The sequence below is a fragment of the Argopecten irradians genome, chromosome 6 (genome assembly GCF_041381155.1).
Source record: "Argopecten irradians isolate NY chromosome 6, Ai_NY, whole genome shotgun sequence".
Lineage (NCBI taxonomy): Eukaryota > Metazoa > Mollusca > Bivalvia > Pectinida > Pectinidae > Argopecten > Argopecten irradians.
In genome coordinates, this window is record NC_091139.1 from 36,129,784 (window position 1) to 36,155,659 (window position 25,876).

Sequence of the window (25,876 nt, forward strand, 5' to 3'; positions counted from 1 at the left end):
TTATATCTTGTTATAGCAACTTAATTACCTCATTATAACAACTTTCTTATATCTTGTTATAGCAACTTAATTATCTCATTATAACAACTTTCTTATATCTTGTTATAGCAACTTAATTATCTCATTATAACAACTTTCTTATATCTTGTTATAGCAACTTAATTATCTCATTATAACAACTTTCTTATATCTTGTTATAGCAACTTATTATTCATTATAACAACTTCTTTATCTTGTTATAGCACTTAATTACTCAACTTTCTTATATCTTGTTATAGCAACTTAATTATCTCATTATAACAACTTTCTTATATCTTGTTATAGCAACTTAATTATCTCATTATAACAACTTTCTTATATCTTGTTATAGCAACTTAATTATCTCATTATAACAACTTTCTTATATCTTGTTATACAACTTAATTATCTCATTATATAACAACTTTCTTATATCTTGTTATAGCAACTTAATTATCTCATTATAACAACTTTCTTATATCTTGTTATAGCAACTTAATTATCTCATTATAACAACTTTCTTATATCTTGTTATAGCAACTTAATTATCTCATTATAACAACTTTCTTATATCTTGTTATAGCAACTTAATTATCTCATTATAACAACTTTCTTATATCTTGTTATAGCAACTTAATTATCTCATTATAACAACTTTCTTATATCTTGTTATAGCAACTTAATTATCTCATTATAACAACTTTCTTATATCTTGTTATAGCAACTTAATTATCTCATTATAACAACTTTCTTATATCTAGCTATACTGAGTTAGGTATCTCACAACAACTTGTTACAAAAGTATTTATTTATATGTCCTCAATCAATTAACATAGTTTTTAATTCAAAACAATGAACAAAACTATGGACCTGTATAAAAACTATCATGAGGGTATGGCATGAATATCAATTTTATAGGATACCAAAAACATAGAATCAGAACGAGAGATGTTTTTGATGCAAAACAAGGAATCAAGTGAAGAGATGTATTTAAGTTGAATTTATTTTGGCATTTCATACACATATATCTTTGAGATCATGTCCCAAATATATGTATACTACATTGTGTTTTTGCCAAATAACATAATATTACACATTTATTTTTAAACACATACCAATATTACAAAGCATGACTGTTACCAAATATTCTGCATTAACTAAGAAACGAAAACACAGACCACTTTTTTTTTACAAACACTTGTCATTCCTTTCCCTTGAACAGAAATATTTCACACGGTTTTTAACTTTTTATGCTGTTATCATTCATTCACCCTATTACCAGGCACATCAATATAATTATGTCTGGAGATATTTTATCTTCTAAGATTTATATTTGAGAGTGATCTGTCATGTCCATGTAATTTCAAGTAAATATGATGCAGCATCTAGCACTTTTTATCACAAGCATGTCCACTTTAAATGTTCTGTTCACTTTTTATCACATTCGGGTAGAATTTTCAATGTTCTCAATACCACTTAACACTTGATCATAGCACTATCATATAAATCAACACTTATAAATACCACACACAGGTATCAACACACATACTTCACTTCATACTGTAAACCAACTGACACTGGCACAGTTATTTATGTTTCAGTTGTATCACTGACATTTTCACCAAATGGTAATTAAAGCACCCAGAATCCAATCCTCGATGTTGCAGGAGTTACTTTCACTGTCATGATATCCACCCCTGGACTATGTTCACAAATAGTTAATTAGCACTAGAATCAAATCTTGATGTTCCAGGAGTTACTGTCACTGTTGTAGTATACACCTCTGGACAATGTCATGGCAAAATTGAAGGCTCTATGTGCGACAACAGATGAGTTTTTCCTTTGATGTACATCAAAAATGAATTGAATAAAGACAACTGTTTGGCTTTGAATTTAGACTTCACAATCTGTAATCCTCATTTTTCTCTCTCCTGAAATACAAGCAGTTTTACTATCACATAATTCAGGGCTGAATATCATGACAGTGATAGTAACCCTGGAGTATCAAGGATGCCATAAACCATGCAAAGACCTGTTGTACCTAGTACATTTGAAAAAGTCTCGTAAACATGATTTTACAGAATTCAGCAGCCTATGTTATATGTGAAATTTATAGCCGATAAAAATACATCGGTTTACAACATGTACATCCACTGATGATTTAATCACATTCTCTCTTCACAGTTATTCTTATCATCATTCCCAAAATCCCCTTTATACTGCCATGGAGACACTTTTTTCACTGACAGTCCCAGGTCATTCCTTATAGTCCATAAATAATCTCAGCTTCCTCACACATTCCGGTGATAGATTAAGGCTCCTGAAAACAAAATGCAATAAAAACAAAATTATAATTACATGTATCTGCAAATTAAATGTTCTGTAAACAACATAGCGTGAAATCAAACCACATACAAATTAAATTTGCTTCAGTAATATCCATACTTCTCATCATCTTCTATGAATAACAATACAAGTGATTTTGCATCAAAATGGTCAAAGCCTATCAGAGTTAAGTTAGAGAAATGTATGGCTTCACCATAAAAGTACTTACAAGATATGTTTTCCGAAGGTGTTGACAACTTTGTACATGGAGCTTTTAAGTGTTGTTTGTAGCAGGTATCCTAACTGTGTGTCGTTGTGGCCCAAGTCTTTTTGGTTGCGACGACTCGTTGTTGTAGCCAGTTTGAAATGTTTTTCAACATTCTGGGAAAAGGAAAAGATAATAAACCCAGATTAAGATACAATCAAAATCTATTGTACATTTTTACATATTTTGCAGACAATTAGAACAAGGACATAGTCATTCAGATCCCCCGCCAATGGAGATATCAAAGCTGAAGTAACTTTGATTGTGGAGACTTATGTGTATGAAAAAAAACCCAGGAAAAAGTGCAAAAAATGAAAACCTAAAAATAGCAAAAGGTACTACTAGACCATAAAATGAATGTGTCTATGAAGTGGAAATATCTCTGCTGGTTTTAGAGTTATGCTCCGGAAATGAACCTGCTACAAAAATATGATATTTTCAGCAATGTTTCTATGGTTACAGAAAAAAGCACAAAAAGTGAAAACCTACATATAGCAAAAGGCACTACTAGACCATAAGAACAATGTGTCTATGAAGTTTCATGGAAATATCTCTGCTGGTTTTAGAGTTGTGCTCCGGAAACGATTCTTACACAAAAATCGGCCATTTTCAGCAATGTTTCCATGGTTACAGAAAAAAGTACAAAAAGTGAAAACCTTAAAATAGCAAAAGGCACTTATAGACCATAAGACCAATGTGTGTATGAAGTTTCGTGGAAATATCTCTTCTGGTTTTAGAGTTATGCTCTGGAAACGAACCTGGTACAAAAATATGATATTTTCAGCAATGTTTCCATGGTTACGGAAAAAAATGCAAAAAATGAAAACCTAAAAATAGCAAAAGGCACTACTAGACCATAAGACCAATGTGTGTATGAAGTTTAGTGGAAATATCTCTACTAGTTTTAGAGTTATGCTCCGGAAACCATTCGTATGGACGGATGGACGGAACCCATTTGTATATCCCCCGCCAACTTCGTTGGGCGGGGGATAATTAGTTGGAACTAGGATGCTTTATACTAATACTATATAAAGATATTTCTGTTATCCTGCCTCAGACAAGAATCTTGTATTCCTATTGGTTAAAATGATGTCACATGATATCCAAGATATAGTCATATCAGGTTAGTAGAAAATGGTATCAGGTTTGGACGATAGAGTTATCGTTCTTTGCCCCTAACATCATTAGCAACAAGATGGCGGTCAAGTAACGCTTCCCGATGACGGCACTCAAGATGGAGACCAAATGTTTGAATGATAGCGCTGATGAACACTTTCAAAGCAAACCTAAAGGCAACACTTATTTAGGATTATTTAACAGAAATGGACCATGACAACGCATTCGAGTCTTCAATGAGGTGAAAATTATTTCAAGTTTAAATTTTCAGTCGTTTTGGTTTCCATACTCAGTACATACAGTAATGCATTTGGCAGTTACTTCATTGAAAGGGTCTTAGGCACGACAAATTCGATACACAGTTTGTTAGTGACCTAATACGGAAAAATTTTGGGTCTAAAATAAACATGTATCAGGCTCGGCTTCGCCTGGCCCTATACAAGTTTATTTTAGACCCAATATTTTTCCGTATTAAGTCAGTAACAAACTGTGCAACTAATAATATTGGACAAGGAAAGAGATTGTAAGCAAAGCATAGCCAGCTCTACACAAAACTTGTGCTGACAAAAATAAAATCTGATATGTTAATTGTATAGGGATATTTGGAAACGAGTTTCATAAAGGTTGAGATACTTATGTCTACCTGAAAGATCCATGGAAATATGGATGACATTTCTGACATTTGTTTAAAAGCATAATCTGGACATCATTATAAATTTATCTGCATGTGACAACGTTGATACAGTCGTTGACCATTAACTATCTACATCATATGTATTTCTGATGTCACCTAATCACACCTCCTGTGTAAGAAACAGCTGCCTTTTCCCTAGCAACAATGTGATAGTCAAGAAGTAAAGAATTAAAGAAGACCAATCTTAAAGCTGAGCCATCTCTGTTTATGGCGTAGAACTGTGTAATATTCTACAGACGCATAAATGATAGAACTGACCTCCTGTAAATTGACCACAGCAGTTATAATTTCTGGTAGGGAGCGTTGAACCACTCCATACTTATCATCTGAGTATGAGGCTGTGGCAAAGTTAGATAAGGCTGAAATGGAAATTAAACTGTGTAAGGGGAAAATTGATTTAATATTATGTTAGATATGGCTAAATTATCAATTAAAGACTTTTTAAAGCTTAAAATCAATAAATAACTGTTGTCTATATTAACTCAGGAATCAACATTGAAACTAGTTAGGCACAATGCTTTTTTAACTGATAATGTTGACTTTAATAAGATGGGAATTGTGCATGCTTAAGGTTTCAAAATCTTCAACTTGTTATAACAGCATGTTTCATGCTAAAAATACCTTCTACTGCCCAAACTTGAATTTGGCATGTGGCAAAAAGTTTTCTGCTTTTAGAATCTGGCAATTCAGACAAGAAGTAACTGAAAACTGGTTTCTTCTTGAGATATTGTAGTGTCTGAAAAATAATCATCTAGAAACATTACTAGAGGCACAGTAGAATCATTACCTCATTAACTTAAATAATCCACAAAGGTACAGTAGAATTATGAATATCTTAAGCAAACTTCACTTGAAATCATTGCCATGTTGCAGCAAACTTAATTTCAGCTTTAATGTGTTTGAATGAATTTTAAATAATCTTAATATCACACAGTTTTTTAAAACAGACCACAGGTGCAATAAACATCTACTTTATTTGAAAAGTAAGGAAATATTCGAAATTAAATTTTTTGTTATCATTTTACTGACAAGGAGAAACATGGTGATGCTACTCACCAAATCTTTGAAGGTCTGCAGGTTAGAGACTGGTTTATCTGTCGGAGGGGTGGGGCCATCACCATTGGTTACTGCTGAAGCACCACGATATGACAAAGTGGTAGCAGTTTTCTCCCCTGAAAAAACAATTGCTTTTTCAAGTCTAACAAATCACTGTAACTATTTATGAAAATACAACATTGTATTTATATAATGTACAATGTTGAATTTTGGAGTTAAACAAAAGATATTTATTGTTTTATTATAATTAAAGTTGATTCAACCACCATAAGTTAAAAAGGTTTTTTTCCTGAAATGACTGAAACATCTTTTATATAAATACAAAAATTTTATTTCTGAAATAAGTAGATTTATTAAACCAATAATTCTGGTAAAAATCTGAGTGCCATTTTCGTTTAATACATGTAAGTAATCTATATACACATACTGATTACTGAAATTATCAATTTCATCAATGTCTCTTTGAAAGAGAAGAAAACGAGTTAATTAATATCCATTTAATAACAACAGAAATATTGTGATTTCCTTGTTAGAAAGACTAACATGGCTGCTTGCATGTGTATCACTTTGCTTTGCCGACTTTTGACTTATAAATCATGCCAGATACTTTTGTCAAATAAAAAGTCATAATTTGGTTACCTTTTACAACAATCCTTTGATGTTATGGAACATTGTTGCAAATATGTTGTGTATCTTTGTTTAAACATGGCTTGAACAAATAGAACAAGTGCTATGCAGTGCACTTTCACTACGGTAATATGGTAATGACTTTTACTAATAAAGGGAGGCAACTTGAGCTTTCACATCTCCAAATGGAAGAGAGCGTAGTAATTTCATCAGATATAGTTCGGTTTACTACGGTATGTTTTCAGAAAAAAAGAAAAATGGAATTTATGTTGACTAGAGATTGACACCATATGTATGATTTCTATATGTATTTGTTTGTATTGATCTTTGTTAAATAATTAAAAGGTAGCTATAAATAATTAATTCCTGCAATGAAAGGCATAATAGCAATGACGTTTAAAGTGAGGCAACTCGAGATTTCACATCTCTATATGGAAGAGAGCACAGTAATTTAAACAGATATAGTTCGCAACGTCAACCAAATAAAAGACTTTTGCAAACACATTTAAATCTTATTTTTTATATAAATCATTAAAACAAACATAATTAATCATCATATATTGCATCAATTTTGTACCATTCAACTAGATAGATAAACTAAGAAAATCTACTGCGGAGGAATAAATTAAGAAAGCGTTGTGTGTGATTTTCGGGAATACACAATATCTGAATCAAGATCAAAGCGAAATACTTCTAAGTAAACATTGGTAAACATCACTGATTGCGTAATTGTACACATCGCCTATCGTTGTGACAAGTATTATATATGTGTGTTTTATTATTTTATACCTTCAATTAGGGTGTGAAAGTAACAAAACAGCATTTAATTTTCATCGCGGATTCTTATTATTGTTTTGAAGTGCTCAGGCTTGCTTAGCGTATCTATGATTGCTGTTTCACACTATCAAAAATAATTAATTACGTTCCAAAAAAAAATCCATGGCACTATGGCCAACATGGGATGAACTACTGATTGAGAATGCACCAAAAGCAAAATAAATTATATTTATATGTATTTTTGTTTTAATTAGACACATCTATACATGATTAAACATCAGGGCTTTTCCAGTAAAAAATCTACCTGACCCCATGACTCCAAAATTCTATTCATGGTTTTATATTTTCTGTTCAATTTAAATTGCTTCTGTCCCTTTCTCAGAAAAAAAGTAAATTGTCGTGACCATTATGGTAATGATCCAAGGAAAATGAAACTAGTCTGTTTCCCTAGTCGATAATAACCTTCCTATCTTGGATTACATTTTAAGTGTAGATTGTCATTACATAATAAAACAGTGTTTGGAATAGTCATTTTTTGTGTGTCAAAGGAACTAAACAATGTGATGTGTTCAATGTGGAAATGTATCGACATGTCAATGTACAGGACATACTTTCGGTTTCAAACAAGTTTCAAACAAGAAATTGAAATAATTTATTTTTGGACAAATGGAACTTTCAAAGTATCTGCTATTCATTATTCGATTGTAGGTATGACATGAATTGTAGAAAAATGTTAACAATGTACCTTTTTCCTGTGACCAAATCTTTAATTCTTTAATCAATGTCTAATCCAATTTCAGAACAGTGTTTCTTGTGATTTCTTTGCAAATACAAAAGCTTGTACATTTTATAAATGTGGTCCAAATGTTGTAAAAATGCTTCTACCCGTAGTACAACATCAAATTAAATTGCTTCTATGTTCTGTCCCCCTAAAAAAAGCTGGAATCCTGGGGTGGGGTAGATATTTCACCGGAAAAACCCTCAGTTTTTATTCAACTGATGAGTATTGTTTATGCTCCGATGGAGATGGACCATCTTTAAAGACAGTAAAAGCTGTTCAAATTTGTTATAATCTAAACCAAATATTAATTGTATGGACAGTTCAGACAGACGTATTCATATGTTTAAATGGGGAAAAACATGTTTAAAGAATCAAGATATTTAAGGATGTACTCCTCTGAGAAGTCAAAATTTTCTTGTATTAAACTTTTTTTCTCATATAGATTTTTGGAAAAAGGAGTACATACCATAAAAGAAAATGGAAGAAAAAAACATATGTCCGTGTGCTCGTTTTTGAGCTATTGTCACTCAAAGATACCTAGTTGACAAAATGCTGGATTTTGTGGGAATTTTGCCGTTTTGACCACATGCACAAGAGATTAAAGCCATAATTCCCTCATGAGGTGTTTGATATGTACGGATCTTTGTAGAATTTATTTCACAGTGGTCTTCTTTAAAAATATGCTAGTTTTGATTAATAAGACTCATATTTTTTTCACATAACAACAACATATACTACCCCTACCCCTTAATTTTGAGCTACAAAATGCACCATTTTCAGCCATTTTGCCAAATTTAACCGTTTATAGAAAAGGTTCTGGTATTAAACTTTTGTTACCATTTAGCATATCAATAGGGAACTTTCTAAATCAGGCATAAAAATGGGGGGTCCGTGTGCTTACTTTTTTGCCCCATTTGAATATTTGTTATTTTTCAATATTTTAGAGTAAAAAATAAAAGTGCTCAAAATACCATTAAATGTAAGAATAAAATGACAAAAGTGTATCATTTCACGCATTAATGCTCATTTTTTAATTAACACGAACCTAGTAAAGATTTACAGCAAAAATTAGCTTGATACAGCTAAAAATGCTAGCGCAGTGATGATTTAAGTAAAAACAATTTCAGTAAAATATGGTAAAACTGTGGCTCTACTCAAAGCAAAAGACACAATTTCAAAATGGCCGCCAAATTGGCCATTTCTTGAAATCCCCGTCATCCTCGATATTCCAGGGGTTCCATTCACTTACGATCTCTACACCCCTGGACTATCTCATAGTGAAATTGAAGGCAGCTCAGCGGAAAACATTTGACCAATCACAGGCTAGCAAAGATTTCCTTTGAAGACTACAGAGAGAGCGACGCCTAACATCAAAGCCACACAGTCAACAACAGTGTACCGTTATACGGCTCTTTTGATGTACATCGTATGACTAAATTACCTGTTCTATTCTGTTGCCTCCAGTTTTACTATGAGATAGTCCAGGGGTGTAGAGATCGTAAGTGATCGGAACCCCTGGAGTATCGAGGATGAATCCCCGTATAAAAAAATCTACTAAGAATAGAAATGAAATTTTTTGACAAAATTTGCAACTGGCAACTTGCTACAGATATTGATAAACTGTATTTGAAAATCTCATAGCTTCTTTGTTTTTTTGTCGAAACGAGACTTCAACGGGACTGAAACCTCAGAAGAATACATCCTTAATATGCTGAATATAATGGATTAATGTGTTAAATATTCTAAGATGGTATATTTTTGTCCCCACCTGTATATGTTTGAGGTACATTTTTGTCCCCACCTGTATATGTTTGAGGTATATTTTTATTCCCACCTGTATATGTTTGAGGTACATTTTTGTCCTCACCTGTATATGTTTGAGGTACATTTTTGTCCTCACCTGTATATGTTTGAGGTACATTTTTGTCCTCACCTGTATATGTTTGAGGTACATTTTTGTCCTCACCTGTATATGTTTGAGGTACATTTTTGTCCTCACCTGTATATGTTTGAGGTACATTTTTCTCCTCACCTGTATATGTTTGTGGTACATTTTTATCCCCACTGGCCTGTCTCACAGGAACACTAGCGAATACCTTCCAGTTGGCTTCTTGTACTTTCTGGTTGAGGGCATTGACTTCTGCTACACAGGCTGTATATAACTTGTTCCAGTTGTGGGGATGACCACCTAAAATATTTTTTGTCAATTATTGCAGCTGGAAAGATCTTCATTAAAGTGTAATTGTTAAAGTTACAATTACAATAAATTAGTAACAGAACATTTTGAACACATCCACTACCTGCTAACTTAGCTAACGTACAAGACTGTCATATGCATATGTATTTTCAACATATTTTTGACAATAATCTCAATAAAAGACATAGCTCTGATCTATTAAATAGAGAATCTGAAAATATCCACATAGGTGTTTTCTTCTTATGTATTAAAATCAAGATTGTTTTGAAGAAAGAACAGGATTCCAAAAGTAAATTTACACTTTTCATACCAATTTTCTCATAGTTATTAATAGGATACTACATTCTCCGATATATAAATCAAATGTATCAGTGTTTTGTGTGTAACCTACCTGGCTGACTGAGACTGAACACCACACTCCTTCTTACACCTGACTTTCTGGACAAGTGGCACACATCATAGAACCCCAGGCACTGTAGTGTGAAAAAGGAATTCAAATCAAACAATACAGTTTTATCAAACCTGACTGCTCTTTTCAACTAAGCATGATACAACCCAAATGAATCAGGTCTCTGGAACTCTTAAATTTTGAAAAATTGTAAAAACATTTAGAGATGGATGGATTAGGAAAGCATGTACACCAAAGCAGATTAAAACCAGAGATCCCAGAGGGATCTGGCGCCCACCTACGAAAGATCTTTGTCTGACAAAGGAAAGAGGGATCTTTTCTCTGCTTTTCAAGCTTTAACTACATATTACTACACATGAAATTTCAGAAAGATCCTTTGACTGCTTTCTGAGATATATAACAGTAACAAACTTCAATTATCAAAATCCTAGATGGCTACCTGTCAGCCATCTTGTCCACCGATCCGTCCTAAAATGCAACATGCACAACTAGACCCCTAGAAGAACCTGCACATACAATTTGAGACAGATCCCTTCAGTACATTCTTAGACATAGCGGAAAAAAACTTCAATTGTCAAAATCCAAGATGGCGTCCTGTCGGCCATCTTGTTCACTGATCGGTACCAAAATGCAATATGCATAACCAGGGACCTAGGGGAACCTGCACATGAAATTTGAGACAGATCCCTTCAGTACTTTCTAAGAAATAGTGGTAACAAGCTTCAACTATCAAAATCCAAGATGGCGTTTTGTCGGCCATCTTGTTCATCGATGGGTCTGAAAATGCAATATGCACAACAACACCCCTAGGGGAATCTGCACATGCAATTTGATACAGATCCCTGAGTACTTTCTGAGAAATAGTGGTAACAAGCTTTAACTATCAAAATCCAAGATGGCTGCCTGTCGGCCATCTTGTTATTCAATCAGTCACAAAATGCAATATGCACAACTAGGCCCCTAGGGGAATCTGCACATGCAATTTGAGACAGATCCCTTTCGTACTTTCTGAGAAATAGCTGTAACAAAGTTCAATTGTCAAAATCCAAGATGGCAGCCTGTCGGCCATCTTGTTCATCGATCGGTCCCAAAATGCAATATGCACAACTAGGCCCCTAGGGGAACCTGAATATGCAATTTGAGACAGATCCCTTCAGTACTTACTGAGAAATAGCGGTAACAAACTTCAATTGTCAAAATCCAAGATGGCTGCCTGGGGGCCATTTTGTTGACCGATTGGTCCCAAAATACAATATGCACAACTAGGGCCCTAGGGGAACTTACATGTGAAATTTGAGAAAGATCCCTTCAGTGCATTCTGAGAAATAGCGGTAACAAACTTTAACTATCAAAATCCAAGATGGCTGCCTGGCGGCCATTTTGTTGACCGATTGGTCCCAAAATACAATATGCACAACTAGGGCCCTAGGGGAACCTACGTATGAAATTTGAGAAACATCCCTTCAGTACTTTCTGAAAAATAGCGGTAACAAGAATTGTTAATGGACGGAAGGACGGACGGACGGACGGAAGGACGGACCACGGACAAAAAGTGATTAGCCCACCATCTGTTGATGGTGGGCTAAAAATCATGACACATGTTTGGTACAGGACATGACGTTCACAGGTAACACTATAGGCTCACTATTTCATGGTAGAGGCTTAAAAAGATCAAATATTGTACATAACCAAGATAAAGCCCAACACAACAAGGACATAGTCATTCAGATCCCCTGCCAATGGAGATATCAAAGCTGAAGTAAGTTTGATTGTGGAGACTTATGTGTATGGAAAAAAAACCCAGGAAAAAGGAAGTTGAGCTAAAGAAAGATGGAGTATAATTCAAGTAGAGCCGGGCTGCAATTGTTTAATCAGGTATACAGTCTTGACATTTATATTAGACTATATACACAAAGATGGGTGGAGTTTTGCAAAGTAACATTTACCATTTACCATGATATTATCAGCAATGACTCCATGGTAACGGAAAAAGTGCAAAAAATGAAAACATAAAAATAGCAAAAGGCACTACTATACCATAAAAAGAATGTGTCAATGAACCTGCTACAAAAATATGATATTTTCAGCAATGTTTCTATGGTTACAGAAAAAAGCACAAAAAGTGTAAACCTTAAAATGGCAAAAGGCACTACTAGACCATAAGAACAATGTGTCTATGAAGTTTCATGAAAATATCTCTGCTGGTTTTTGAGTTGTGCTCTGGAAACGATTCTTACACAAAAATCTGCCATTTTCAGCAATGTTTCCATGGTTACAGAAAAAAGTACAAGAAGTGAAAACCTTAAAATAGCAAAAGGCACTACTAGACCATAAGACCAATGTGTGTATGAAGTTTTGTGGAAATATCTCTACTGGTTTTAGAGTTATGCTCCGGAAACCATTCGTACGGTCGGACGGACGGACCCCATTTGTATATCCCCCGCCAACTTCCGGGGATAACAAGTATTAAAGAGGAGATAATCTGTTAAAGATGAAGCCCAACACAACAGATCAGGGGAGATAATCTGTTAAATACAAAGCCCAAAACAAACGGTCAGGGGAGATAATCAAAGCCCAACACAACAGAATGGGGAGATAATCTTTAGAAGATGAAACACAATACACCATGTCAGGGGAGATAATCTGTTAAAGATGAACCCTAACACAATAGGTCAGGGGAGATAATTTATTAAAGACAAATCACAACACAACAGATATGGGGAGATAATCTGTTACAGCTGAAACCAAACAACAGGTCAGGGGAGATAATCTATTAAAGACAAAGCCCATCACCACAGATCAGGGGAGATAATCTGTTGAAGTATTAATGTAGTGACTTACCTGCAATAAACTGTTCGTTTTACAGGACAGTGCATCAACCAGACATTTGTTTTTCTGATCATCAAAGACATCCTCTACAGGAAAAGCATAATGCTACAAAACAGAAAGTTCATGGCTTTTCATGTATGATGAATTAGTATAAACATCACAGCTAACAAAATCCCCGATACCTTTTTCCCCACGGCACAACTTTAGTTTTTAGTAGTATAAAATGTTAACTTGTAAACAGATTGAGAGTGCAATCACTTCTCATATTAGAGAAATGGCATAAACAAACAATATCATCATTGGATAGTTTTTGCTTCAATAAAGCAATCATCAATAAGTAAGCGAAGCAAAATCAGTCATGGATACCGACAAAATATTTAATATCAAACTTCATTGAACTATATGACAAAACATGAAAATCAGTTGTGACATAATCATTTATCATCAAAAAACATTGCACAATTCTACAAATGTTTGAGACAAAACTGTTTAAGAAAGCATTGAGTGTTATTTTGATGTGTACCTCAGTGTTGTAGATCTTATAAAGTACACTACTAACGGTCCATGTGAGATAGAGAAAGACACCACACAGGAAAGTCTGGTACAGCAGGAACAGGTCTAGGAGGCCCCACACAGAGTTCAGGGCAGTCTCACAACTGTAAACAAACAAATACAAGTCTCATTATAATACTTGCTTAGGTTTATTTAAAACAAATTTGATTTTTATTAACCGAACCATATGAACATAGTGTTCCCTATGTGGATAATGAACATCAAATTTCAACACGTCAATTTCAAGACACCAAAACGACATGGGTAAAGTACAATTTACTGTCGGTTAGCCCCAGTGACCCTATAACACCATAATTAAATATTTTGATATGATTTTTGTGATATAACAATCACCAGAATGTGGGACTAATCGACCGTAAACTGTACTTTACCTATTGCATGTATCTCGAAACTACCAATCAGATTGCTTTGTTTGAGTTTAACATTATTAACAGTGAAGGATGTGCAAAGACATTATAGAAAAGCCAAAGTTCTTGTGTAAAATCTACTGACTTATGTTCAATGCCTAGCAATTATTCCGCATGTAACTAGCTATATAGATCTTGGAACAAGTTTTGAATGGCGAGTGGTAGATTAGTTGTTAATTAAACAATCAAGGCCCAAATGATTGCTGAAAAAGTTAAAGGACTTGCATGTTGAAAAAGATAATTTGACAGCGTGTAGAAAATACAGTTGCTCTCTTTGACCTCTTAATGGTCAATGGGACTGATGTAATAAGCATGCTGATATTCTTCTAAGTAAACTTGTCTGAACCCCAAATTAGGTATATTTAGGAATTTTAGGTACTTAGAAAATTCATGAGTACACTGCATTTGGTTTGCATAAATATAAACTGAATTCATGGACTCTTAAATATTTCAATTTCTGCTTACCTTAAAGCAGTAGTATGATGTAAAACAAAGTCTTTTGGGATGTGACCTGAAATCAACAAAACATTATGTATTCAAATATGAGAGCATTTCAATTACATTTTGTATACTTATAACTATCACTTACAGAATTAAATAAAGAAACATGATAATATAACAAGAGGCCCATAGGCCTTAACTGTCACCAGTTCAGAGTTCAGATATAGAATGAAACAAAGACATATAAACACTATAAACTTGCCCTTGATGTCCGCCAGTGATTTACAAATTTGACTTTTTAATCTATGAAGAGTAATTGCTTCCATCCTGTAAACCCAGAATTTTTTTGAAATTTTAGTCATTTTGACCCTGTTTGGTCCTGCCCCTCTGGTCCCCCTGGGGGTCAGCAAGGACCAATATGGATGTTAAACTGCTATATCTCAGGCTAATAACTCTAATCAAGTTTGACTCATTTCCTATGAAAATTGAGATAATAATGTTCATAAATGAGTTTTTCCTACATAATTTAAAGAAAACTTGACCCCCTCCCCAGGAGGTAACGTGAGACCCAAGGGTCATATTATAAACACCTAAAGACATTTCCATCTATAAAGAGTATTTGATTCTACCATTTTCCAGAATTTTAGAAGAAGATTTTTGAAGTTTTAGCCTATTTGGCCCCACCCCTCAGCCCCCAGGGGGTCAGCCAGGACCAATATGGTATGATGTTAAAATGCTATCTTAGACTAATAATTCTAACCAAGTTTGACTCATTACCTATGAAAATTTAGCAAAAAATACTCATAAATGTGCTTTCCCTATACTGTATAAACTATAGTAAACTTGACCTCCTCCCCAGGGGGAAACATGAGACCCCAGGGTCATATAATTCACAATTTTCAACGGACCTAAGACCTTTCCATTTATGAAAAGGATTTAATTCTACCATTTCCAGAATTTCGGAAGAAGATTTTTTAAGTTTTAACATATTTGACCACTTTCGACCCTGCCCCTAAGACCCCTGGGGTCAGTCGTGGAGAATTTGTTAATAGGATTCAATTGCCATCTCATAGGCATAATTCTGACAACACTTGTCTCATTTCCTATTACAAATGACCAATTGATGCTCAAAAATGTGTTTTCCCATTAAATGAATTATAGTAAATTTAACCCCTTCCCCAGAGGGAAACTACAGACCCAAGGGTCATATAATTCACAATTTTTGTAAAAGACCTTAATACCTTTCTATCTATGAATAGTATTTGATTCTTGAGAAGAGAAGAAGATTTTTGAAATTTTAGTCAATTTTACCCCTTTTGGCCCCTTCCATAGCCCCCTGGACATTTGCACCTTCGTTTGACCTCACACATATGTATGTGAACAGACAAATTTGATAAATATGTAAATTATTTACACTGAAAACGAACAACAAGTAATTACTTTCGAAGTAGTAAATCGATTTCAATTGTTTAATAACAAAAAATATTCCAATATTAGATTCTTGTTTACGTTGGATTGACACGTGAATATTTGAGAAACAGCTAAACGATCGATATCAAATGCAATTAGATTCTACTAAACAGGATTGAATTTGTGTCTACAATTCTAAACCTAAATAATAAACAAATTTACGTACATTTGCCTGGCAAAATGAACTTACGATCATGATTAAACTTAAAAGTGCCGATCAACTAGTAGTGTTGCTTTTACACATGTGCATATGAATTCGAAAATGGCGGCATGTGATGAAGCCATGCGTTCACTCGACCTAAATGTCTTTTGAGAATTCTCCCTGTATTGTTGATCTATGCGGCGAATAGCTTGATAACATTTCAGAAATTAATGCATATTCAAGTAGCAATGAAACAATTAACGTAGCAAGTATCTTTTTTTCATACTGTACGAAACTTGCGGTAGTCATTGCACGCCGACTTTGCATGCTTTTATGTCTCGTTCAACGAGACCCTTGTTACGAACATGTCTGTCGTAGTCAACAAAACTCTGGTTGAACGAGACTACTCATGAATGGCGATTGTTGTAAGGAAGCATGGTTTTTCCAACCAATCGCGAACTAAGGTATGTTACGTTAATAAATAAACATATTTGAAAGTGCAAATGCTTTAATTAGATGTTTGAGTCAGTGAATATACTAAAGTTATGATCAACTGCTGATGTAAATCGTAACAGCGTCGAATACCTTTGCAGATTCATGCATAAAATAACAAGCCATACTATATCGTTAATCTGTTACCTGGATGATTTCTAGTGAAAGCGAAGTATCTTGAAACATATATCGGCGAATTTCGTTAAAAATATATTACAAAATTGAAAAATATTCGATTTTATTTTTAGAATTTCCCAAATATTTTATTCAAATCACCGGAGGTCATGTAAAAGTCTATGCAAATACACGGAGTTGAAAAACAAAGATAAAGAAGGAAAAAATCGGGACCGCAGAATTTTATGCAAATAACCGAAATATTCGAATAACCGTTATTCGATTATGTGGAGTCCTCTGTACTTGCTACGTTGTTTCATTGCTACTTGAATATGCATTGATTTCTGAATTGTTATCAAGCTATTCGCCGTATAGATCAACAATACAGGGAGAATTCTCAAAACGCATTTAGGTCCAGTGAACGCATGGCTTCATCACCTGCCGCCATTTTCGAATTCATACACATGTGTAAAAACAACACTACTAGTTGATCGGCACTTTGAAGTTTAATCACGATCGTAAGTTCATTTTGCCTGGCAAATGTACATAAATTTGTTTATTACTTAGGTTCAGAATTGTAGACACAAATTCAATCCTGTTTAGTTATTGAAATTTCATTGAAATTACTTCAGCATACAAAAGGCGATTAGAATAGGTCACATTCGTCTCAGGTGACTTAAGGTAGCTCCATACTTTTGGTAAAACCCATGTCATTTTTTTCTAACAGGTCTTATTTTCTTGCATTTTTCATGTAGATTTCAAATCTGTAAAGATAAATGGGTGTTCTCGAACTACTTTTTGAGATATTTGAGCTTGAAATATACCATCCATGCAAATTTGCTGACCGAAAATAGAAAAATTCATAAAATTATGTTTTCTGTAATATTAGGGTGAATGTAGTCTCGATGCTGTTGATTTTTTGTCGTAAATTTCTTACGATAGAACAATATACAAAACTATTTTATTTTTACAAATGCTAACTAATTTTTGTTATTTCCCAGGACCGTTTCTATACGTAATTACCATGTTTTGCCATATTTTCGCCCGTAAAAAATCAATGAATAGGCCAAAAAGGAAATGAAAACCCATGTCAATTTCACAATATTTGTATACGATATGCCCAAGGTAATATGTTTTTCAAATATCATATAAAAACACAGGTCAAAATTTCACAATTTTGTAAGCTTGAAGATTGTAACTCGCAACCCTACCCCCATTTCATCTAGTGCTAAGATGGGTTATATTTGACTATTTTTTGAAAATCATGCCGCAAAAAAACATTCCACATCAGTTCATACATTTTTGTGATATTATATCTGGTTTATGTCTGTTTGTTTTTATGATTTTCTCCAAATTGTGTGTTTAAAGGAAATCCGTATGCGATTTTTTTAGAATTCCGGAATTTCGGTCCGGCCGGGTCCCGTCTTATGATTTATAGCGACGAAGGGCACTTCCGGTGTTTAAAAATCCATTCCCATTTACGACAGGGACCGCAAAAACCTCAGAGATAGCATATAATTTTCACTTCACTGCTTTTATTTGATTTATTTAATGATTTTAAACATTCAATATTATATGTAGACAATTTTCACCTATTGAAAAAATATCCAAGTGTGATGTCGTGGCGTATCGGAAACCATTCTGGAATTCAAAACAACCTCCGCAACTTCCGGTATAGCGTCAAATGAATTGGCGCGATTTTCAAAAGTATGGACCTACCTTAAAAATGTTAAAGCAGCATTACAGATATAATACACTAAATCAGATTGTGTTTTTTTCTTACCAAACATCCAGTAGAATGGGTAGAAATAAGCTGTATGCCACAAGGAATAGGAGAGGGACTTTAAAAATTCATTGTAGAGTCTACTTCTCACTTGGAAAAACTTGGCTTGCTGCAAAGAAATTCAAATTTTTATTTAATATGTATTTGAAACATGGCAGCTCTTCTAAGGTTAAATTCTACTTCAATTTGACAATGTAGTCCTGTATTACTAAAATGATATTAATCCAGATACCATCATTTGTATATGTCTGAAGAAAAGATGTACCCCATGATGAGAACTAGCCCAACCTGCTCAAAGCAGATATTTTTTTTTACCTTTTGGACTATCAGGTCGTACTATAGGCATTTGAAGAAACTACAGTCGTTCTATGAAATGTGTTTTAGATATAGAGATGTGTAAAAATGTTTAAATGAAGGCGAAATCAATTTTTTGAAAATCACCTCTATTTATTTTCTGTTCATTATCTAAATAAGAAAATGTTGTATTTGCCATGCAGACACCTTACTAGTCTGTGTAATGAACACCAAATAAGGCAACATTATCATTAGAGAAAATCCTTTTAACTAGATATAAATAAATACAAATGAAGCAGCTGTACATACCTCTAAGACTGGGAACTGTATGAGGTTGTTCTGATGTATGTACTGTATACCTCTAAGACTGGGAACTGTATGAGGTTGTTCTGATGTATGTACATACCTCTAAGACTGGGAAGTGTATGAGGTTGTTCTGATGTATGTACATACCTCTAATACTGGGTACTGTATGAGGTTGTTCTGATGTATGTACATTCCTCTAAGACTGGGAACTGTATGAGGTTGTTCTGATGTATGTACTGTATACCTCTAAGACTGGGAACTGTATGAGGTTGTTCTGATGTATGTACATACCTCTAAGACTGGGAACTGTATGAGGTTGTTCTGATGTATGTACATACCTTTAAGACTGGGAACTGTATGAGGTTGTTTTGATGTATGTACATACCTCTAAGACTGGGAACTGTATGAGGTTGTTTTGATGTATGTACATACCTCTAAGACTGGGAACTGTATGAGGTTGTTTTGATGTATGTACTGTATACCTCTAAGACTGGGAACTGTATGAGGTTGTTCTGATGTATGTACATACCTCTAAGACTGGGTACTGTATGAGGTTGTTCTGATGTATGTACATTCCTCAAGACTGGGAACTGTATGAGGTTGTTCTGATGTATGTACATACCTCTAAGACTGGGTACTGTATGAGGTTGTTCTGATGTATGTACATTCCTCTAAGACTGGGAACTGTATGAGGTTGTTTTGATGTATGTACATACCTCTAAGACTGGGAACTGTATGAGGTTGTTCTGATGTATGTACATTCCTCTAAGACTGGGAAATGTATGAGGTTGTTCTTATGTATGTACATTCCTCTAAGACTGGGAACTGTATGAGGTTGTTCTGATGTATGTACATACCTCTAAGACTGGGAACTGTATGAGGTTGTTCTGATGTATGTACATACCTCTAAGACTGGGAACTGTATGAAGTTGTACTGATGTATGTACATTCCTCTAAGACTGGGAATTGTATGAGGTTGTTCTAATGTATGTACATACCTCTAAGACAGGGAACTGTATGAAGTTGTACTGATGTATGTACATTCCTCTAAGACTGGGAACTGTATGAGGTTGTTCTGATGTATGTACATACCTCTAACACAGGGAACTATATGAGGTTGTTCTGATGTACGTACATACCTCTAAGACAGGGAACTGTATGAGGTTGTTCTGATGTATGTACATATCTCTAAGACAGGGAACTGTATGAGGTTGTTCTGATGTATGTACATACCTCTAAGACAGGGAACTGTATGAGGTTGTTCTGATGTATGTATATACCTCGAACTCTAAGACAGGGAACTATATGAGGTTGTTCTGATGTATGTACATACCTCTAAGACAGGGAATTGTATGAAGTTGTACTGATGTGTGTACATTCCTCTAAGACTGGGAACTGTATGAGGTTGTTCTGATGTATGTACATACCTCTAAGACAGGGAATTGTATGAAGTTGTACTGATGTGTGTACATTCCTCTAAGACTGGGAACTGTATGAGGTTGTTCTGATGTATGTACATACCTCCAAGACTGGGAACTGTATGAGGTTGTTCTGATGTATGTACATGGTGATGTTGTACATCACTCCACTGTACATACCGTACACAACAAGGAACAGGTGATACTCATTCAGGTAATACACATCTCTGAAACACACCATGAACATAACGATCTATTTGGTTTTAAATTGAGGTTGAATCTGTCACTTATTTGCTTTCATATCAATATCAAATTAATCAGCCTGAGGAAGTCAGTTCACATGGTTGGTACCACAACAAACAAGAAAACCAATTCTCACAGTTAGCTGGATGACATTTGTCATGAAACAACTGTAAACTATATACATATATGAACTACCATAATCAATCCCACATTTAGTGTTAGACAGAATATCTCAAATCTTGGGAAAATATTCCTAAACTGTCAAACATTTGGCAAGTCTTGTGTGGGACATCTTTCCCTTCTCCTGTCTCTTCTAGAAGAGTGTGAAAGATCTAGCAAACAGGTGATAGTCTTGTTCAATGTGGTAGAAGGCATTACTTACCTATCATTACTGTCTGATTTTATGATGAGTGAAGAGTAGCGATCACCAATACAGGAGGTACACACCCAGGCAGTCACTGCCCCGGACACCAGGTACATCAGACAGCGCAATAGTCGGGCAGGCAGTAGTAACTGGACAAGGCCATGCAGACGTGTCAAAGGAATGTCAGGAACCACTAAAATAAAACGTGTTTTCTTCATTCTTTCTTTTTTCTTTTCATTTATTTTTTCTTTTTTTTTTTGTATGAAAAATAACACTGAAATTCGAGAGTAATATTAACAAACAGGAAATGTCTTAAATGTGCCCATCTGGCATCTCCATATAAAATCTGAACAGACTACAACAAGACTCGGAACATACTGGTGTGTATGGCAATTTACCTGTGTATGAGGATGACATCAGAACACCCAGCACTCCGGACACAAGTGTAAGCACCACTACCATGAACATGTACTGGGTGGAAAACATCATGGATAAGGAACCTGTAAACAATGAAATACACAGATGTGTGATTGGATGATTTACATGGGAACAGGTCACATTTATAAGTAAAGAAGAGAAATTAATTAGAAGCTGATCCTTTAAACTAGAGAGGCTAGTAAAAAATTATGTCTTCAATCCACTGTTTAGAATCAAACAGAAAATTGATTTATTTGAGCAAATCTCAGAACCATGTACATAGAATTCAAACCTGCAATCCATGAGAGAGGATGACTTATGTCCAGTGTACAGAAGATGAGGTACATGGCCAGCACACAGGGTTGTAACAGTAGGGTCCATCCTACAGCAGCTCCTGTTCGCCAACTGTATACCTGAAGGAAACAATAATGTATCATTTTTATGCCCAGAAGGTGGAAAATCATTCATGTATCTCATCTTTTGAGCTCTTTATTTTTCTCTGCAGAAATCTTAATACATATACTAGATTACCTCCCTCTTTTTTGAAACTTAGAATCAGATGTATGTCACATACTAGACAAAAATTATTATGGTTCAGTTTCCAATTTAAGCAACGATTCTAATGCTGTAAATATTGGTGGCAAGTGTATATCATGTACCGGTAGACCTCCCCATGTTGTAATATCAAACCCTTGTTGAGTAGCTGGTTAATATTGACTGCAGATCTTGGTTTTCCTTTGCTTCTTAAACCTATCTGAAGTTTAGCATGACTGTTCAAAGACGTAAACAAACTGACAAAGTAAATTATACAAACACACAAAATTACATATAAGAGTTAATTATAATCGTTAATTTTTTTAATATGGAAGAAACTGAAATAAAAGAAATATCAACATTATTAGGGTTGACACTTATAACTCAATGACCATTAAGGTCATACTGAGATTTTTTAAGAAAAAAGTCACTCTCAGGCTGTGTAGATTCAGTTTTATAGATTCTGATTGTCAATAAAATATATTTCATTGTTAATCTCACTTCCGGTGTCAATGGCGACGGTCGCTATTGTTTATCGCTCCGAGTGAGCGAGGGTATTTTTCACTTCTAAACCATTATAATTATAATTGCATAAGTTTTATGATATTTGTTTGTTGAATAGGTTACTAGAACCATTTTCTAGTCCCACATAAAACAAAATAGCGATCTAGAACGTGAATCATCCAAAATTCGCGATCATGCCTACTGGACCAGATGTAAACAAATCAGACGTCGCGGACTGCGGCTTGCGGAAGAGTAATCGAACGTCAAAGGGAGCAAAGGAAAAATCTATATCAACTGGAGGATCGCTCACTGCTCCATGGACAGAAGAGCCATGGACTTGTTCAGTTTGCAACAAACTGTACACAGATAAGGACTCTAAACTATTAGAATGTCAGCGCTGCGAAGGCCATTTCTGCACTAAATGCTTGGACAAGGGAGACAATGAGTACGCTGTACTCTCAAAGTCGAATGCTATGTGGTTCTGCGCTCCATGCAGAGTCCATATAGAAAAGAATATTAACAATGAAAAAATGATTGAGCAGAAATGCAAGGAAATAATGAACGAGTTTGAAACAAGGATCACGCAAATTGAATCTGAACTCAAGAACAAATGCGATGAAAACAAAGTGAGGGACATTATAAAGGAGGAAATGGCAACTGAAGTAAATAGAGAAACACAGTCTCTATCGACAGAAGCCCCAAAACCACCACCAACACCCAAGAAGTTCTATCAGAACTAGAAGATAGAAAGAAAAGGGAAAATAACATCATCTGTTTTGGAATTGAAGAACAAACAAGCAATGAGGGAAGCGAGAGAAAAAGAAAGGATGAGAAAACGATACGGGATATCTTGTCAGCTTGTAAACTTAACAAGGAACTGCTTGACAGTATCACTAAAGTGGTACGTCTAGGGAAAATTAAGAAGCCTGAAAGCGATGCCAAAGAAAATGAAGATGTAAAACCAAGGCCAATATTGGTTTCATTTGGATCAACAGAGGATAAAAAGCTCTTCTTTAAATAAAACATAAGGGAGCTGTAAACAATTAAGGATTACAAATCAGTTAGGATCAGCAACGACCTAACGAAAACTGAAAGGGAAAATGAAGCAAAACTAAGAGACGATGCAAATCCCATGAACACAGAAAAATCTCAGTCGGGGAAATATGTATTTCGAGTAAGGGGCCCACCTTGGGACAGAAAAATCGTCCGGCAAATAAAGAAAGGATACTAAAATCAGGCAAAAAATACAACACAAACTCTCAGGACCGCTTAAAAGTATTCTATACAAATGCTGATAGTCTACCTAATAAATTTGAGGAATTAAAGCTTAGGCAATTTGGAATCGAATCTGACATAATAGGAGTTACAGAGATGCATCCAAAAAACTGCAGATATCTACCTAACAAAACAGAATTTCATATCCCAGGGTATGACTTATTTATGAATGAAAATGCATTACATTGTCATAGAGGGGTTGGTATATATACAAAGGAAACACTGAAAGGAGTAGAAGTAAACATGGGAAATACATTCAAGGAAAGCGTATGGGTGAAAATCAATATTCCTGATAAAAACTGCTTACTGATAGGATGTCTGTATAAAAGTCCGAATTCGAGTCCTGAAAACGTAGAGGAGCTAAACAATCTCATTACATCTGTATCATCTGACCCAGAGTATAGTCATCTGTTATTAGTTGGCGATATCAACATGCCAAAAATTAATTGGAATACCTAGTCGTCAAACCACGACAAGGAAGGAGAGAATTTTGTTGAATGTTTGAGAGACAACTACCTCTATCAGCATGTCAAAGAATATACAAGAGAAAGGAAGGGAACAGAACCGAGTATCTTAGATCTTGTTATAACTAACGAAGATGAAATGATAGGAGATATTGCTTATGAAAGTCCAATTGGAAGCAGTGATCATTTGGTACTTGTCTTCAATTTTTTCTGTAAAACTCTAAAGACTTTAAATCAAAAGCTACGCCTAAAATATAGTAAAGGCGATGATAACAGTATGCGAGAAGATATGCCAGAGGACTGGTCAGACATACTCCATGGAGATATTTCTGAAGTGTACAAAAAATTTACTAATCTAATTATTGAGAAATCAAATAAGTTTATTCCAAAACACAAACATCGCAGCCCTACCAAGGAGATCAAAAGGATAGGACACCATTAAAAGAGGTAATTTTGAAGAAGATTAGGAAAAAACATAGGACACTCCTTAAAAATATTCAAAAAATGATGTAACACTGATATTCGAAAACATTTCTTCAGTTTTCGAGATGTAGATACCTGGAACAATTTACCCCAGCATGTTATAGATGCAACAGATGTCAAGAAATTTGAAATTCTTTTAGACAATCATTGGAGAAACTGTCAACAAACATTTTAACTTTAATATATGCTTGTTAACTCAAATGAACATTAAATTACATGTATATATTATATGTATACTGTATACTCTACATATAGCAATTAGAAGAATATGGATACAAAGAACATTTATAATTACACTAGAAGTAGTAATCATTGTATCATTGAACTCATGTAATATTGATATGGATATAGAGGCTTAAAGCCTGCATCCATTATATGTCGTATTAAATCGTATTAATCTCGTAGAAAAATGTAGACAATATCAAGTTACTTAGTTATGATGTTATAATCCTGTGTTTACATGTAGCTGTTATGATCCTGAATTTACCTGAGGCTGCGCTCTTCTGAGGCTTTGCCTTGAATTCATATTATTATTTTAGAACTTAATGAAAATGGTGAGAAAAAGATAAATAATTTAGATTTGAAATTTTTGGTCATATCAAATTGTTGCTTCAGCTTTGTGGCACAAAAATGATCAAGCTTCACCTTTAAGTATATTGCTAGGTCCTAGAATCAAAAATCAATTATTCGAACAGTGGAATAGTGCCAGTGGAAATTAGCCTAGGCTAAAGTGAAACCAACAAATCAGTGAAAATTGTTAGGACATATCATATTTATGCCACATCATTCATTGAATGCAGTTCATCTGTAACATACAATATATACCTCTCGTCTATACCAACTATCCAAAGTCTCCATGTCAACAGATAATACTAGAACGTCGCAAACAGAATATATTCAAAGGAGCCGCCATTGACAGTAAGGTACTTCTCGGTCAAACGAGATCTTGATATTTGAAAGAGGCAAAATTGCACAACAGAAGAAGAATTGTAAATATATTTTAAATATGTTTTAACTTTGTCAAGATATCTTTCTATCTGCTATATATTATTTAATTT

At 34.5% G+C, this 25,876-nt stretch overlaps 1 protein-coding gene and 1 pseudogene across 1 annotated transcript; one reads left to right on the top strand and one right to left on the bottom strand.

Moving 5' to 3' along the window:
- Nucleotides 1–1,003: 1,003 nt before the first annotated feature.
- LOC138325753 (nucleoporin NDC1-like) lies at nt 1,004–25,759 on the bottom strand. The gene is made up of 16 exons (XM_069271624.1): nt 25,644–25,759; nt 21,851–21,971; nt 21,540–21,641; nt 21,160–21,334; nt 20,638–20,761; nt 18,517–18,625; nt 14,540–14,585; nt 13,618–13,750; nt 13,107–13,199; nt 10,248–10,329; nt 9,692–9,847; nt 5,475–5,590; nt 5,040–5,154; nt 4,677–4,777; nt 2,573–2,724; nt 1,004–2,338 (listed from the first exon to the last, which is right to left on the bottom strand). Exons 1-16 carry the CDS (start codon nt 25,674–25,676, stop codon nt 2,275–2,277), a joined length of 1,722 nt encoding a protein of 573 aa, XP_069127725.1. The 5' UTR covers nt 25,677–25,759; the 3' UTR covers nt 1,004–2,274.
- On the top strand, nt 22,791–23,827 carry LOC138326119 (uncharacterized protein MCAP_0864-like; annotated as a pseudogene).
- Nucleotides 25,760–25,876: the final 117 nt, after the last annotated feature.

Excerpts from the sequence above, each read along its gene's own strand:
- LOC138325753 (XM_069271624.1), bottom strand. The coding sequence starts at position 25,676 with ATGGAGACTTTGGATAGTTGGTATAGACGAGAG. Across the intron at positions 21,335-21,539 it reads GATGTCATCCTCATACACAG|TGGTTCCTGACATTCCTTTG; the intron begins GTAAATTGCCAT and ends GTTTTATTTTAG. Across the intron at positions 13,751-14,539 it reads CATCATACTACTGCTTTAAG|TTGTGAGACTGCCCTGAACT; the intron begins GTAAGCAGAAAT and ends GTTTGTTTACAG.